Source organism: Trichoderma aggressivum (genome assembly GCF_033847375.1).
Source record: "Trichoderma aggressivum f. europaeum strain CBS 100526 chromosome Unknown scaffold_055, whole genome shotgun sequence".
NCBI classification, from domain to species: domain Eukaryota; kingdom Fungi; phylum Ascomycota; class Sordariomycetes; order Hypocreales; family Hypocreaceae; genus Trichoderma; species Trichoderma aggressivum.
The window spans coordinates 1-13,095 of NW_026946421.1; the positions used below are offsets into that span (position 1 = coordinate 1).

The following is a 13,095-nucleotide window of genomic DNA, read 5'->3' on the forward strand; positions in this document are numbered from 1 at the left end:
CCCCCCCCCCCCCCCCCCCCCCAATTGAGTTGAGTTGAGTTAAAACACTTGACTCGGACAGCTACTGTAAGGTACTCGTCATGAATGATGCTGTTAGCGCGCCGCTGCTAGCACTCAACTGCAATGGCGACCTGCTGCACTCAACGTGACAATCAATTGCAGTGATCCAATCGCCAATTCCCGCAGAATGCCATGCACGTGTGCATCTGCATCCGGCTCTCGTTATCAGGGGGGTTGATCAATTTCCCCCTGGTGACTTGCGGTCTGCTTCGTCAATCCTGTCTCCTGTGCTCCCTTTGCTCCGTGCTGTACCCGTCCTACCCGTAGCAGCACCTTAAGTTAGAGGTACCTAGTAGCTGTCTGTACCTGTGCCTGCCTCCTCCGTATAGTACCTGCTAGCCCTAATTGTCCGGTCCGGCTTGGTGTCCATGACGCTCTCAATCCTGACCTCAGGTAGTACTGCTAGGCAATTGAAGGTAGCAGTAGCAATGCGTATACTCGTAGTACCACATCGTCAGGTAAATCCCGTCTCTCCCCTCTTTTTCCTCCTCTCCTCTCTCCTCTCCTCGTCCAATTCCCCCGCCCCCAAAGATGCAATCAGCAAAGCAACACCACTCCCCCAATGCTACAGTACGATACCTCCTCTCCTCTCCTCTCCTTGTGTTAGTAGCCCAGCCCAGAGCTCGCAAAAGGCCAAGTGCTAACGCAAGCACCAAAGCGCGGGGTGACCCAGCCTAGCGGGGGCCCAAAGAGGGGGGGGCTGGACCTCTCCAGTCCTTCTCTAGGCCCTGTCCTTTAGCGCTTTACCCAAGATAGGGCCCGCTGCGACAGCTTCCCCGACGCTTCTGCTCATGTACTGTATGCACCAAGTACCAGCCATGATAGCAGAGAGAATGGACCCTCTTAATACCTCAGTGTGTCTTATTGCACCGAGTGCGTGACTCGCTTCTTCTGCTCTCATCTCGTCCTTCCCCCTTGCGTTCGCACTTCCTGTCGTTTCCTTGTCATCTTTTCCGGCTTCTTCTCCCTTTCTTCTGCCCACCGGCGAGAACGACGCGCTCAGCCATTCGCAATGACACGACGGTAAAACGCCTTGCTATACCGACGTCATCAGCACCCACTCTGTCGAGATAAGGCGAGGCAGCGACTCACCTCCATTCTTGCCCATCACCACCTTCGCCAACCAATCCCGAGCGTGTTCGCCGTCCCATGTCGCTGCGGAAGCGGGAACTACAATAACAGAGGGGGGAAACAGTTCAAAAAAAAAAAAATTACCTATACAAACCAAATCAGGAGGGACAGCGCAGCAAAGATCTCCCTATTAGATACAGACATCGACCCCCCAGCATCCTTGGACAAGCAAAGCAAAGCAAAAAAAGACTCCTTCACCATGTCCAGTCTCCCGTCACAACATCCTACCCTCTCCCTTCACCTCACCGACCTCACCCTCACCCCGCTCATCACATCCTCCTCCTCGCCCACCCATCTCGAGTCCCTCACCTCCCTCACCTCGAGCGCCATCACCTCCCAGACCACCGCCCAGCGCGCCAACCTCGGCCGCCCTCAGCGCATCATGGTCGAGTACCCCGACTCCGGCGCCGTGGTCCTGCAGTCCTACCTCGACCCCCGCGAGTCAGGCGGCGGCCACCCCGAGTCCGAGTCCGTCTCCAAATACAAGCACGGCCACGGCCACGACCACGACCATGATGCCGACGCCGACGCCGATCCCGACGACGCAACGGCCAGGACCGGCGACGACGCCGTTGCCCCCGTCCTCATCGGCGTTGTCGTCGCCGCCTCGTCAGACGATGCGGGGGAGGCCCGCCGCGCTGCTGCCAGGCTGGAGCGCATCGGCCGCGAGTTTCAAAAGGAGTGGGCGGCTCAGGGACTCGAGCAGGACACCGACGGGAGGAGCACCCCCGAGTGAGCCCCGGCAACAACCCTCAGACGGCTCTCGCTGCCATATACATCTAGCAGCAATAATAGCAATAATCAACAAAGAGAAGTGAAACGAGACACCATGGATGGTATATATATATATATAGCCCATCTCCCCATCTCTACCAGCGACAAAGCTCGACACCGAACCAGGCGGAGTCGGCTTTTATAACAGCTCAAAAGAGAATGGAGTCCGAACAAGTGCAGCCGAGGCCAGCGGCTGCATTCGAGCGAAATAATACATGGGAGGGAAAGATGACAGCATTTTTTGGGCAGCGCGGCGCAGAGAAGAGAAAAAAAAGGACGAGTATACACGCGCGTTAATGAGAAAGATGGCTGGGTCGCTCTTTTTTTACCTGTTTTTTTTTCTTTTGTTATTCTATATTTTATATTTTCCTACTTGTTCTCTCCAAATCTTCATCTACGCAGAGTCAGAGTCGGGTTATAGCATACAGGAGATTTAGCTACCACGTTGGCTCCACTGGCGTTTAAAAACAGGGTTATCATAGGCAATTGACTTTTTCATCTTCATACTCATTTTGTTCAATTTTTTTTTTCATTTCATCTATTTACGATATTTAAAAGAAGGAAATCGAACGTTTCCTTTAATCTCCTCAGTACAGTCGTCAATACGTGAAATCATGTTTCCCTCCTTTTTTTCAGGGCAACCGGCGTTTTCTTTCCACATGTTTTTTGTATGATTTAAATTTTTATAGAAGAGTTGTTTTAATTGCATCTGCCGAAAAATTTAAATGAGCTGCTGGAAAGCACGGTTGATGGGAGAGCGAACGTTGGGGACGTCCTTCCAGAAGTCGATGGTCAGGAGAGCACGCTTGGTGATACCCTCGGGGGTGAACTCGAACTTCTATAGCGATGGGTTAGCAGGCTGTTTCTTACTTTTCTTCTTCTTTTTGCTCCAACGTACCTTGTAGACATCCTTGTAGGCACCAGAGGCACCGAATCGGTTGAGGCCAAACTGCTCGTGAGTGTAGCGCTCCCAGCCCATGGTGCTCATCACCTCAATGGACAGAGAGGGGACGCCGTCGGGCAGGACGGAGAGTCTGTACTCCTTGGACTGGGCATCGAACACCTCGAAGCAAGGGATAGAGACGATGCGAGCCTTGACGTTGTGCTTCTCCAAGAGAACCTTGGCGGCATCCACGACAATGGAAACCTCGGAACCGGTAGAGACCAGGGTGATCTGGGCACCCTCGACCTCCTGCAGGACGTATCCACCCTTGATGGCCTTCTCGATGATGGAGCCCTCGAGCTGGGGCAGGTTCTGACGAGACAGGGCAATGATGCTGGGGGTGTGCTTGGAGGTCAGGGCAATGTAGTAGGCAGCGCTGGTCTCGTTGCCGTCAGCGGGGCGCCACACCATGCAGTTGGGGAGGGCACGGAAGTGAGCCAGAGTCTCGATAGGCTGGTGAGTAGGACCGTCCTCGCCCAGACCGATGGAGTCGTGGGTGGCGACCCAGATGACTCGGACGCGGGACAGGGCGGACAGACGGACGGCACCGGCAGCGTAGGAGACGAAGTTGAGGAAAGTACCACCATAGGGGATGATGGTTCCGTAGGCGGCCAGACCGTTCATGATGGCGCCCATACCGTGCTCGCGGACACCGTATCGGATGTATCGTCCGGAGTAGTCGCCGAGGCCGGTGGCAGGGGGCTGGAAGTCGACGGCCTCCTTCCAGCGGGTCAGATTGGAGCCAGTCAGATCGGCAGAGCCACCCTGAAGCTCGGGGAGGATGGTCTGGACCTTGCTGAGGACGGTCTCGGACAGCTTTCGGCTGGCAATGGCAGCGTCGCTGGTGCTGTAGACGGGCAGGCTCTTCTCCCAGCCCTCGGGCAGCTCGCCCTTCAGGCGGCGAGTGAGGTCAGCGTGCTCGGCGGGGTACTTCTCAGCGTACTGAGCGAACAGTTTGTTCCACTCCTCCTCCTTGGCGGCACCCTCAGAGGAGTGTCTGCCGTAGAGCTCGGCGACCTCCTTGGGGACGACGAAGCTCTCCTCGGGGTTGAAGCCGAACTTGGTCTTGAGCTGCTTGATGTCGTCGGTCTTGAGGGGGGAGCCGTGGACACCGTGGGTGCCCTCCTGGAGGGAGCCGAAACCGATGGTGGTTCGCAGCTTGATGATTGAAGGCTTGTCCTTGACGGCCTGGCACTTCTTGATGGCGGCCTCCATGGCCTCGAGGTCGTGGTCGCCGTTATCGACGACCTCGACGTGCCAGCCGTAGGCCTCGTAGCGCTTGGCAACATCCTCGGTGAAGGCAACGTTGGTGTCACCGTCAATGGAGATGTGGTTGTCATCGTAGATGCAGATGAGGTTGCCGAGCTGGAGGTGGCCAGCCAGGGAAGAGGCCTCGCCAGAGACACCCTCCATCAAGCAGCCATCACCGAGGAAGCAGTAGGTGTAGTTGTCAACCAGGTTGAAGCCGGGCTTGTTGAAGGTAGCGGCAGTGTGAGCCTGGGCCATGGCCAGACCAACAGCATTGCAGATACCCTGACCCAGAGGGCCGGTGGTAACCTCGATACCGGGAGTATCGTGAGCCTCGGGATGGCCAGGGGTGATGCTGTCAACAGTCTGTAGGTAGAAGACACGAGTTAGTGCTGCTCGACATATCCTAGCCTCTTTTGCATAGGCTAGGCTAATTGAGGTTTTTTTCTTGTTCTCTTGTTCAGTTCGGAGCTTGGCGCAAACTTACTCGGAAGGCCTTCAGGTCATCGATGGTCAGGGCGTAGCCGAACAGGTGAAGCAGAGCATACTGGAGCATGCAGCCGTGGCCGTTGCTAGATGGGGGCAAAACAAAAAGCACCTGTTAGTCTCGCGATTCGCAGCGCGGGGACCTCTCTCTCTCCTCTATTCCCTTCAGAGGGAGGGGCGGGATGGCGACAGCACTCACGAGAGAACAAATCGGTCACGGTTCAGCCAATCGGGGTTCTTGGGGTTGAACCTCAGGAACTTGTCCCAGAGAACGTGTGCAATGGGAGCCATGCCCCTGCGATATCACCGTTAGCAGGGCGGAAGTGGCGGGAGCGGAGCTTCGCGTCACGAAGCGTGGGCAGACTCACATGGGGGCACCGGGATGTCCCGAGTTGCTCTTGAAGGTCGCATCAACCTGGAATCGCGAAGCACGTCAGTCAATGCTCTCCATCTTTGTCCTGCCTCTCTCGTCTGTCTTTCTTTGCACTTTTTTTTCCCGTCCTTTTCGCGAGTGCGTTCCTCCTTGGGCGCCTCGCAGCCTCCCACTGTCGTCGGGCGTAACCAGAATTTCCCAGCCCAAAGTTCTCGCAATGGAGGGGCAATGGCGGGGTAAAAAAGCAAGGGGGAGAAACATAAAAAAACATACCGCGAGCAGGCGGATGGTGTTGATGGCCTTCTGGTCAACCTCTGTGTAGCCCATGATTGCGAATGGTCGGATCTGCGCTATAGAAGAAATCGGGTATCAAAGATAATTGAGAATATGGAGAGAGAGGAACGGACGAGACGGGGCGTGGATGGGAGGAGGGCAGCATATAAAGCTTAGTAGTCACGGGCGTTGAGGGAAGGGAACCTAACCTTGCTGGAACCTTTCAATTTGTTGAGGGGTTAATCAAATCCGTCAAGTGTTATGTCACGTATTAGGGGATGCTTAGCTCAGGCCATTCCATGCTCCCCTAACGAATGAACCCTCTGCTCTATCGGCCCCTCTAACCTCTCCAGCTAGAGCTCCCAAGCACCAAGTTCCCGTAGCCCCTCTCCACGAGCCACTCTGATGCCGCCCTACTGGAGCCCCGGGGCAGCGCAGCCAGGCAAACGGCAAATGGCAATCGGAGCGCAAGTTCCAGCGGGGCCCGTTTCCGCTACTGCGAAGCCCGCCCGTACTCGTAGCTTGTTGCGGCTTGCCGATTCGCCCTCTTACTGTGTGCGTGTGTGTTCCATGTTTCTTACAGGATTTTTCAATGGATGATTCTCAAGGCAAAGGAAAAAAAAAAAAGAAAAAACCCCTGTGCTCACCAAGGGGCTTCCTTGTGACTTGCGGCCCCCCTGTAAATATGCAATCAATTTCTGCGAGGAACCTTTACGAGGAACCTTTATGAGGAACCCTTATGAGGAACTTTACTACCTTAGTACCTCTACACTCATGGGTAGCATGCACGCTGCTTACAGTACAGACAAACCGTCTTTGAGAGGCAACATGATCTACCGCCCGCTTGACGCAATCCCTATCCACCGGGCAAAACGCTCCATTCCCGCAACAAAGAGCGGAGACTCTACTGTACATACTAACCGCCCTGACAGCAGCAGACATTTGAAGCCATTCCATTCATTGTGCCTTTTCTTTTGCAACGGCTTCCTGCATTCGGATACTCCGTTTCGGCCCGGCCTCTGACGTAGCGGCTGCTGATGGGCCTGCCTTATCGTCGCCTCAAATCTCACAGACGAGGCACAAGCGGATGGGCGGATGGGTGGCTACAGGCTCCCAGACAAATCACTCCATCTCTGACCCTCGTGAAACAACCTTGAACCTGAGCCAAGCCAACGTCTCCAAACCCGGGCAAGCCGCCAATGCAACTACCTGTGCCTTCAGACGTGAGTTGTGCCGAGTCCATCCACACACACGATAGGCTATCCTTGATCTCGATGCCTATCCGCGTCGCCTGCAGCAAAATCCTTGGCCTTTATAAGCGGCCTTGGAGCGTTTCCTAAGCAATCGTTCATCGAGTCCACCAATCAGACAAGTCAACTCAGACACCTGGCGCTATTCCAATAGCCGATCTAGCATCCCGGAAGCTGCGCGTAAAGCGGCGCTGGCCGGATCGATTTCTCTGAGACGGGGCTGAAAGTCAAAAAGAAAAAGCATTTCAGGCTATTTATTGCTCTGGAACTACGGAGGACTAGCAATAAGCATTTGATGAATAAGTTCGTATGTAAGCATGAGTCGGCACCACCAATGCGAGCGAATGAATCACAGTGAAGATGGGGTTTGCCATCTACCGTGTTGATGGAATTTACTGAGAGCTTCTGTTTTTTTTTTAAATCATTGCTGTATATTGGCGTAAGATGGAAGAGAGAGAAATGAATTGAATTACAATACACTCATTTCTGAAGTGAGGCCTACCAGCGCCATGTACGAGTACCTACATCGATTTACCCACTTTCCGTGACAAACTCAATTTTTCATCCATCAAATCCCCCATCTCATTCAACCAAGCATTCCATCACAACAACAACATATAAACAATGGTTAAAAAACAAGCCCCTAAAAAGAATCCATCCAAAAAAGACAAACAAGCACCGGCCGCTGACCCCATCCCCCCCGTCGACCCCCAAATCCTCATCCATCAGCAGCGCATCCTCAAGCTCTTTTCAGATGCCTTCAACCCCGTCCTCTCATACGACGACTTCACAGCCCGCCTCCAATCCATAAAACAAGCCCTCTTCAACCGGGAATTCGACGCCGCCTTTGGAACAGAGGAGAATCTTCAGGCATACGCTGCAAGATGGAGTCCTACCAGAGCCCTCTGCTACTCGTCCATCTTCCAAACCATCGCCCACCACTTTGACGAGATGGCCCTCTCATCCCCTCCTCCTGCCAACAACAACGACGATGGAAACAGCCCAGAACCAGCCAACATCAAAACTTTAGGTTCAAACCCCCGCAAATCAATCAAAATGCTCTGCATCGGCGGCTGCGCAGCCGAACAAATCGCCTTCGCCTCCCTCCTCCACCAAACAGACTCCTCCGGCCACCTCACTCTCCTAGACGCCGCCCCCTGGACACGCGTCGTCGCCCTTCTGCAAAATCACATCACTTCGCCGCCTCTCCTTTCCAAATACGCCTCCGCAGCCATCAAGGCCGCAAACACGCCTCTCCTCGAGCAAACCCAGCTCGAGACGACATTCTCCCAATGCGACATCCTAGCTTTGGACAAGGAGGCGCTGTCTTCGCTGCTCGGCCGCGATCCTCTCGCCGTAACGCTCATGTTTACGTTGAACGAACTCTACACCAACGGAGGCATCGGGAAAACGACAAAATTCTTGAAGCTGCTCGGCGAGGTCATGCCGGACGGGAGCATGCTCCTTGTCGTGGACAGCCCGGGCAGTTACTCAGAAGCCGCCGTGGGGAAAGAACAGAAGCGATACCCCATGCAGTGGCTGCTTGATCACACTCTTATTGATCCTCGTGCACCGTCTGCGGGCTACGAGTGGGAAAAGATTGAGTCGCACGACTCGACATGGTTCCGCTTACCAGAAGGCCTCTCTTACCCCATTCAACTAGAAAACATGCGTTACCAGATGCATCTATATCAGAGGAGGAGTACGTCCCCAACTCAATGAAATTCTATTAGGAGAGCATGTTACAAAGAAAGAAAGCTATAGTTGATAAAATCTGCCCTTGAGTTGCCATGTATAAAAAAAAAAAAAAGCCATATCAGGTCCTCTCGTTAGGGATATCCATCTACTAGGTATCTATCTATGCCCACACCAGCTTCTTCAGCGAGTGGCCTAGCTGCTCGAGTAGCCCGGTACTGCGTCTCGCCGTATCCAGCGAAATAATATCGCCCTTTTCCACCAGCTTCTTTCGCTCTCCCCCTTCCTTGACCTGCTGCCGCTCGAAAGCAAGGCGCTCAATCTCTGAGCATATCGTGTCGATGATCTGCATCTCCGTTTGCCGCGGCCCGGCCCCGCTTGCCGGCATTGAAGAATCGGCGTATGGCGCCTTGAATGCGAGTTTGCGAATGGCAGGCTCCTTGGGGGCGTTTGCTCCGGAGAAAAGGCCAGCGAAGCTAGTTGGTGCGGGAACAGGCTCACCAGTAGCCGTGAACTTCGGTGCGTCTTTAGTCGACAGTGTACGAGTGTTCCTCCTCCGCACATCGCTTTTGCCCGGTTGATACGACACCACGAAGCCTACGTTCCTCGTCTCGTTCATGTGCGCCTGCGAGATGGTTGAGGTGATGTAAGTGCCGATTTTGACATTCGTGATGCTGGCGAGGGTAACTCTTTCAAACGACGATACCTTTTCCAGATCCCAGTCAAAGCGGCAAAAGTACAGCGCAGCATCGGTCAGGAGAAGGACAGTTTCCTCCATTGGCCACGATTTGAGAATGTTGGCGGCGTTGGGACTAATCAAGACCCAGCCGCCGTGGAATTCTTCATTGACGTCTGCCACGACTCGCTTCTGGCACAGCTCCACGGCACGCTCCCGCATTCTTTCCACGGAAACAGCCGGATCCTTGGTCATCATGTCCATCTCGAATTCTTCAAATACTTTGGCACTGACATTTCCGAGCAAAAAGTCTATGGCAGCTTGGCTGAAGTAGTCGTTGACCATGCTAAAGGGGAGATGACGATTAGCCAGCCGCTGGGCTTGGAAGGAAGCAGAAGAAGAAACTCACCCAGTATAGAGACGTGTTAGAGATATGCCGAGATCATTCAGTGCTCCCCTGTAATCCCTCTTTCTTGTCCTCGTATAGTCACCTTTCATAGCGGAGGTAGAGGCGTACTGCTTTGAAACGGCATCGCCGTTGTCAGCCCAGAGAGTATTAAACCAGGCCGTCTCTTGGTCTATCTGCGCACTCATGTCTATGCCTTGTTCCTTCAGTTGTAAATCTAGCAAGTGTTTTGCAAAAGAGCTCTGGCAGACGTTTGTTCGGTCCAGGCAGTCCATGCAATTTGTCCTAAGGACACCTTGTTGCTTGCGGACCAGCTGACCATTGTTCTTGACCGTGCTGCCCAGCGTCTCTAATTGATCTTTCAATGTGGACAACAGATGGCTCACGTTTTCAAACTTCATGCCACGACAGGCGTGGTGAAAGTCAAACCACTCAAATGGAATCTTTGCCTTGTCATCGAGCCCATCGTTGATGCGCGCCATCGTATTTTGATATTGCGTCCCAATAGGGCCCTCAACTCCACGTTTCTCGACAAGATTGACAATCTGTACCGCGCCGTAAGATGCCGAGAGCCTTTCGAAATGTTGCTTGGCGGCATTGTAGTTTGCGTCCTCAGAGTGCTGCAAAATGGGCACGGGCTTGAGCGCGTAGGCAGTCTGGGTAAAGAAGAGTGGAATGCTGCCTCTTATCTGAGTAAACGAATACACTGGGGAAGAGGCATCCCATGCAGGAGATGAAAGGACCTGCTCTGTCTCGACAAAGTTGGCCGTATAACCACCCTCGTCAATGCCGCGCCGGAGATATCGCAGACCAGCCCTCTTAGTTGATCGTCGCGATATGAGGGTGATGAGGTAGCTCTTTTCAGTAGGACGCAGCTCTAAAGAATGCCTCGCCGTGCCTGGAGGCGGCGAGCCCGGGGCAGATGGCGGGGGCGAGAGATCTTTGAGCTCCATGGAGTCTGCTCCGGGGTCATCTACTTGGGGAGGCTGAGAATCCGCCACAAAGGTTCTCTGGCCGACAAAGCCCTGCATCAGAGGTAGGGTCAAGGCATCTTGTCCGGCATCTATAAAGGGTTGAATAATATGCCGGTTCCAAAAGAATGTCTTCTTGACCTGCTCATAGAGGGAGCCGTTGGGGTTGACAATCGAGGCACCGTCACTCGGACTGCGCGTTATATCCAGGTCATAGGAAAAGTAAAAACTACGTGATGAGCCAAACAGTATTTGGACGGTTCGAAGCAGCTTCGGTAGGAGAGTAGATGCCGGGGCCAAGAGACTCTCATCCGCTTCCTGTAGGCTGGCGAGACTGACCACCGGGGTCTGTGATGCCGATGGCGCAAGGGGCGGCGTGGACGTTGGCGAGTTGCTCATCCCCATAGTCCTTCTCTGGTCGACTGTCCACCCGCTTCGACTAAACCAGCGCTGTGCAAATCTCCCATAGCTGCCCCGTCTCCGGATCACGTCTTCGGCAACGCTGCTCTTGGGGTCTGGCGGGACGTCTCCTTTGTCGACAACCTCGTCGTCGACCTCCTCATCAGGAGTCGGAATTGGCATCTCTCCGTCCTCGTCACTGCTGCCATCTTCATCGTTATTCACGCTGTTGGACGACTCGGTACGCAAAAGACGTGCCGTCTTGCGCACCGATTCCTCGGCATCACTCTGCGACGAGCACGGCGTCACGGCCACTTGAGTGACGACATAGATGGGCAACCCAAACACCTGGGCAACCTGTTCTCGGCGCGTAATCGTCACCAGGTACGTCAACCGCGACACCGTAATCAATCCTGGCGACTGTTTAACACGCCATCACATCACGTTCGACGCCTGCCCGGGACTCACCAATGACGCCGAGCGCTTCAAACCACGAATCGGGCTTTGCCGAATCAGGGGCCTGGTCGCGGGCCGCCGACACCGACGCATCGCCATACTTGACCCTCGCAGGCTGGAATGGCTTCTGTCCCTTGGAAGACAATGGCTGGATGATGAGGCCGTCGACAGCGGCAAAGATCAAGACCTTGCGCGCAAGACCCGGCATCGTGCGGGGTCTGTGTCTCACCGCAGGAAACTCCGAGAACTAGAGGAAATGCCGGAAGTCGGTCAAGGAGTCAAGAGCCGGGGGGCTCGTGGCTACAAGGACGGGTAGGAGGAAGCCATTGGGGGTGATGTTGAATCGAGGGCGAATAATGAAGTTGTAGTGAAGCAAAGTTCAACGTCATCAATTACACATACATCGAGGTACATCCGCCTGCGCCCAGAAGCCGCAAACCCCCCTAGAGCTACGAGTTACCTGTTAGTGCTGTTTAGGCGGCGTACTGTAGCAAACGTGGATGCGCTGTCCAACCAGAGACTGAGAGAACAACGGGGGCTTATGGGGGACTCCGATGATCGATGGAGTACATCAACCACTGATGGCATTATTGATTGATACACGCTACATGGATTCGATGCTATCAAGGCTTTTCGACGTTGGCGTCATCTTCCGCAACCTTACTGAAACCTTGGTGCCTTTAAGCCGGATGCTCTACCAAGTATATCCGCAAGGTTCCAAGTGACACATGGACCCCTAGCAAGAGGAGAACCACCTCCCACATTCTCCAACCGCGTTTCTATTTCTAGAGCATCTCGACTACATGCAATCATGGCCCGCCGACTCCTCCACTGGACCTATGGCGGGCCTCCCTGAAGGTGCATCAGCAAGTCATGCTCGTACAGACACATCACTTTGAACAAGTGTCGGGATTATATTCCACCCGAGCTGGTCACTGCTGCAGTACAGAGCACAATCCAAGCGAGCTACCGCCTGCGTGAGATCAAACGGCGTCATCTCTCTGCTGTGCTTCGGATTAGCTTAGTGAGATGCAGAGGGGCATTGCCGCCGTGGTTGGCCAGCAATGGCACCTGCAGGGATCCATCTGCTGATGCTCTACAGTACAGTACAGTACAGTACAGTACAACAACAAAGAACGAGACGAACAACTCCAACAGCCATTCTGGAGCTGTCGAGCATCCAACCACTCAGTCCGCGGCCCAGAAAACCCGTGGGGTAGCTCCGTCTGCCCGTCAGCAGCCATGAGAGCCATTTGCATCAACTGACGGACAGGCAGCAATGCATCCCGAGCACCAGTCGGCGTTTGCGGCCTTGGTGGCCAACAGGACGAGCTTGCTTGATGCCACTTGTGGACCTCATCTGCAGTTTGCACGTCGCCAATTGCATAAGCAGGCCAGTGAGGGGTTGCGACGCTGGCAGGACGACATGATCCGACCGAAACTCGCCTACGCAATGCCCATTCAAACGCATGCATCCGTGCCTGGCTGTGAGCATGAGAAACAGAGCCAGAGGCCGGCGTGATCGTGATGGTGGCCGTCACCCATGCTATATGAGTGGTGGCACGGCGGCGGCGGCGGCGGTTGGTTTGATTTGATTGCAGGTGATTGATTGATTGACGTGGTGTCGACCCCTAGAATAAGCAGCACAGGCTGATGATGGGTCACGGCAAAGCAGCAAGAAAGAGGCTCTTGCAGTCATGACATGGGCAGATGGCTGGCTGCATCCCATTTGCTGCGATCGCCCATTTTGACAGATCTGGCGGTCGTGGTGACTGCTGGCATTTGTTTGGGGGCGCCCAAAGTCGAAAAGGAGTAGTCTCCGCTAGCTGTTTGCATACGCCAGAACATGTTTGCACTATCACACGGTACCTAGCCGGAACCTCATTCAAGAGCCGAAGCGGCAGCTTTGTTTGGCCTTGGCCCATGACGCTGAAAGGGGAGCGCCAGGGCCTGG

General features: G+C 54.4%; 4 protein-coding genes across 4 annotated transcripts; 2 read left to right on the forward strand and 2 right to left on the reverse strand.

Annotated features, from left to right (window-relative positions):
* Positions 1-1,390: 1,390 nt before the first annotated feature.
* On the forward strand, positions 1,391-1,927 carry Triagg1_9534 (uncharacterized protein; the record flags this gene model as incomplete). Its single annotated transcript, XM_062904502.1, has 1 exon — positions 1,391-1,927. One exon carries the CDS (start codon positions 1,391-1,393, stop codon positions 1,925-1,927), a length of 537 nt encoding a protein of 178 aa, XP_062751464.1.
* A 759-nt stretch (positions 1,928-2,686) lies between these two features.
* Triagg1_9535 (uncharacterized protein) lies at positions 2,687-5,342 on the reverse strand (the record flags this gene model as incomplete). The annotated part of the gene is made up of 6 exons (XM_062904503.1): positions 2,687-2,803; positions 2,864-4,522; positions 4,644-4,728; positions 4,842-4,937; positions 5,011-5,057; positions 5,289-5,342. The coding sequence occupies 6 exons, from the start codon at positions 5,340-5,342 to the stop codon at positions 2,687-2,689; spliced, it is 2,058 nt and encodes a 685-aa protein (XP_062751465.1).
* Positions 5,343-7,162: 1,820 nt separating this feature from the next.
* On the forward strand, positions 7,163-8,260 carry Triagg1_9536 (uncharacterized protein; the record flags this gene model as incomplete). Its single annotated transcript, XM_062904504.1, has 1 exon — positions 7,163-8,260. One exon carries the CDS (start codon positions 7,163-7,165, stop codon positions 8,258-8,260), a length of 1,098 nt encoding a protein of 365 aa, XP_062751466.1.
* A 136-nt stretch (positions 8,261-8,396) lies between these two features.
* On the reverse strand, positions 8,397-11,349 carry Triagg1_9537 (uncharacterized protein; the record flags this gene model as incomplete). Its single annotated transcript, XM_062904506.1, has 3 exons — positions 8,397-9,255; positions 9,319-11,098; positions 11,154-11,349. The coding sequence occupies 3 exons, from the start codon at positions 11,347-11,349 to the stop codon at positions 8,397-8,399; spliced, it is 2,835 nt and encodes a 944-aa protein (XP_062751467.1).
* Positions 11,350-13,095: the final 1,746 nt, after the last annotated feature.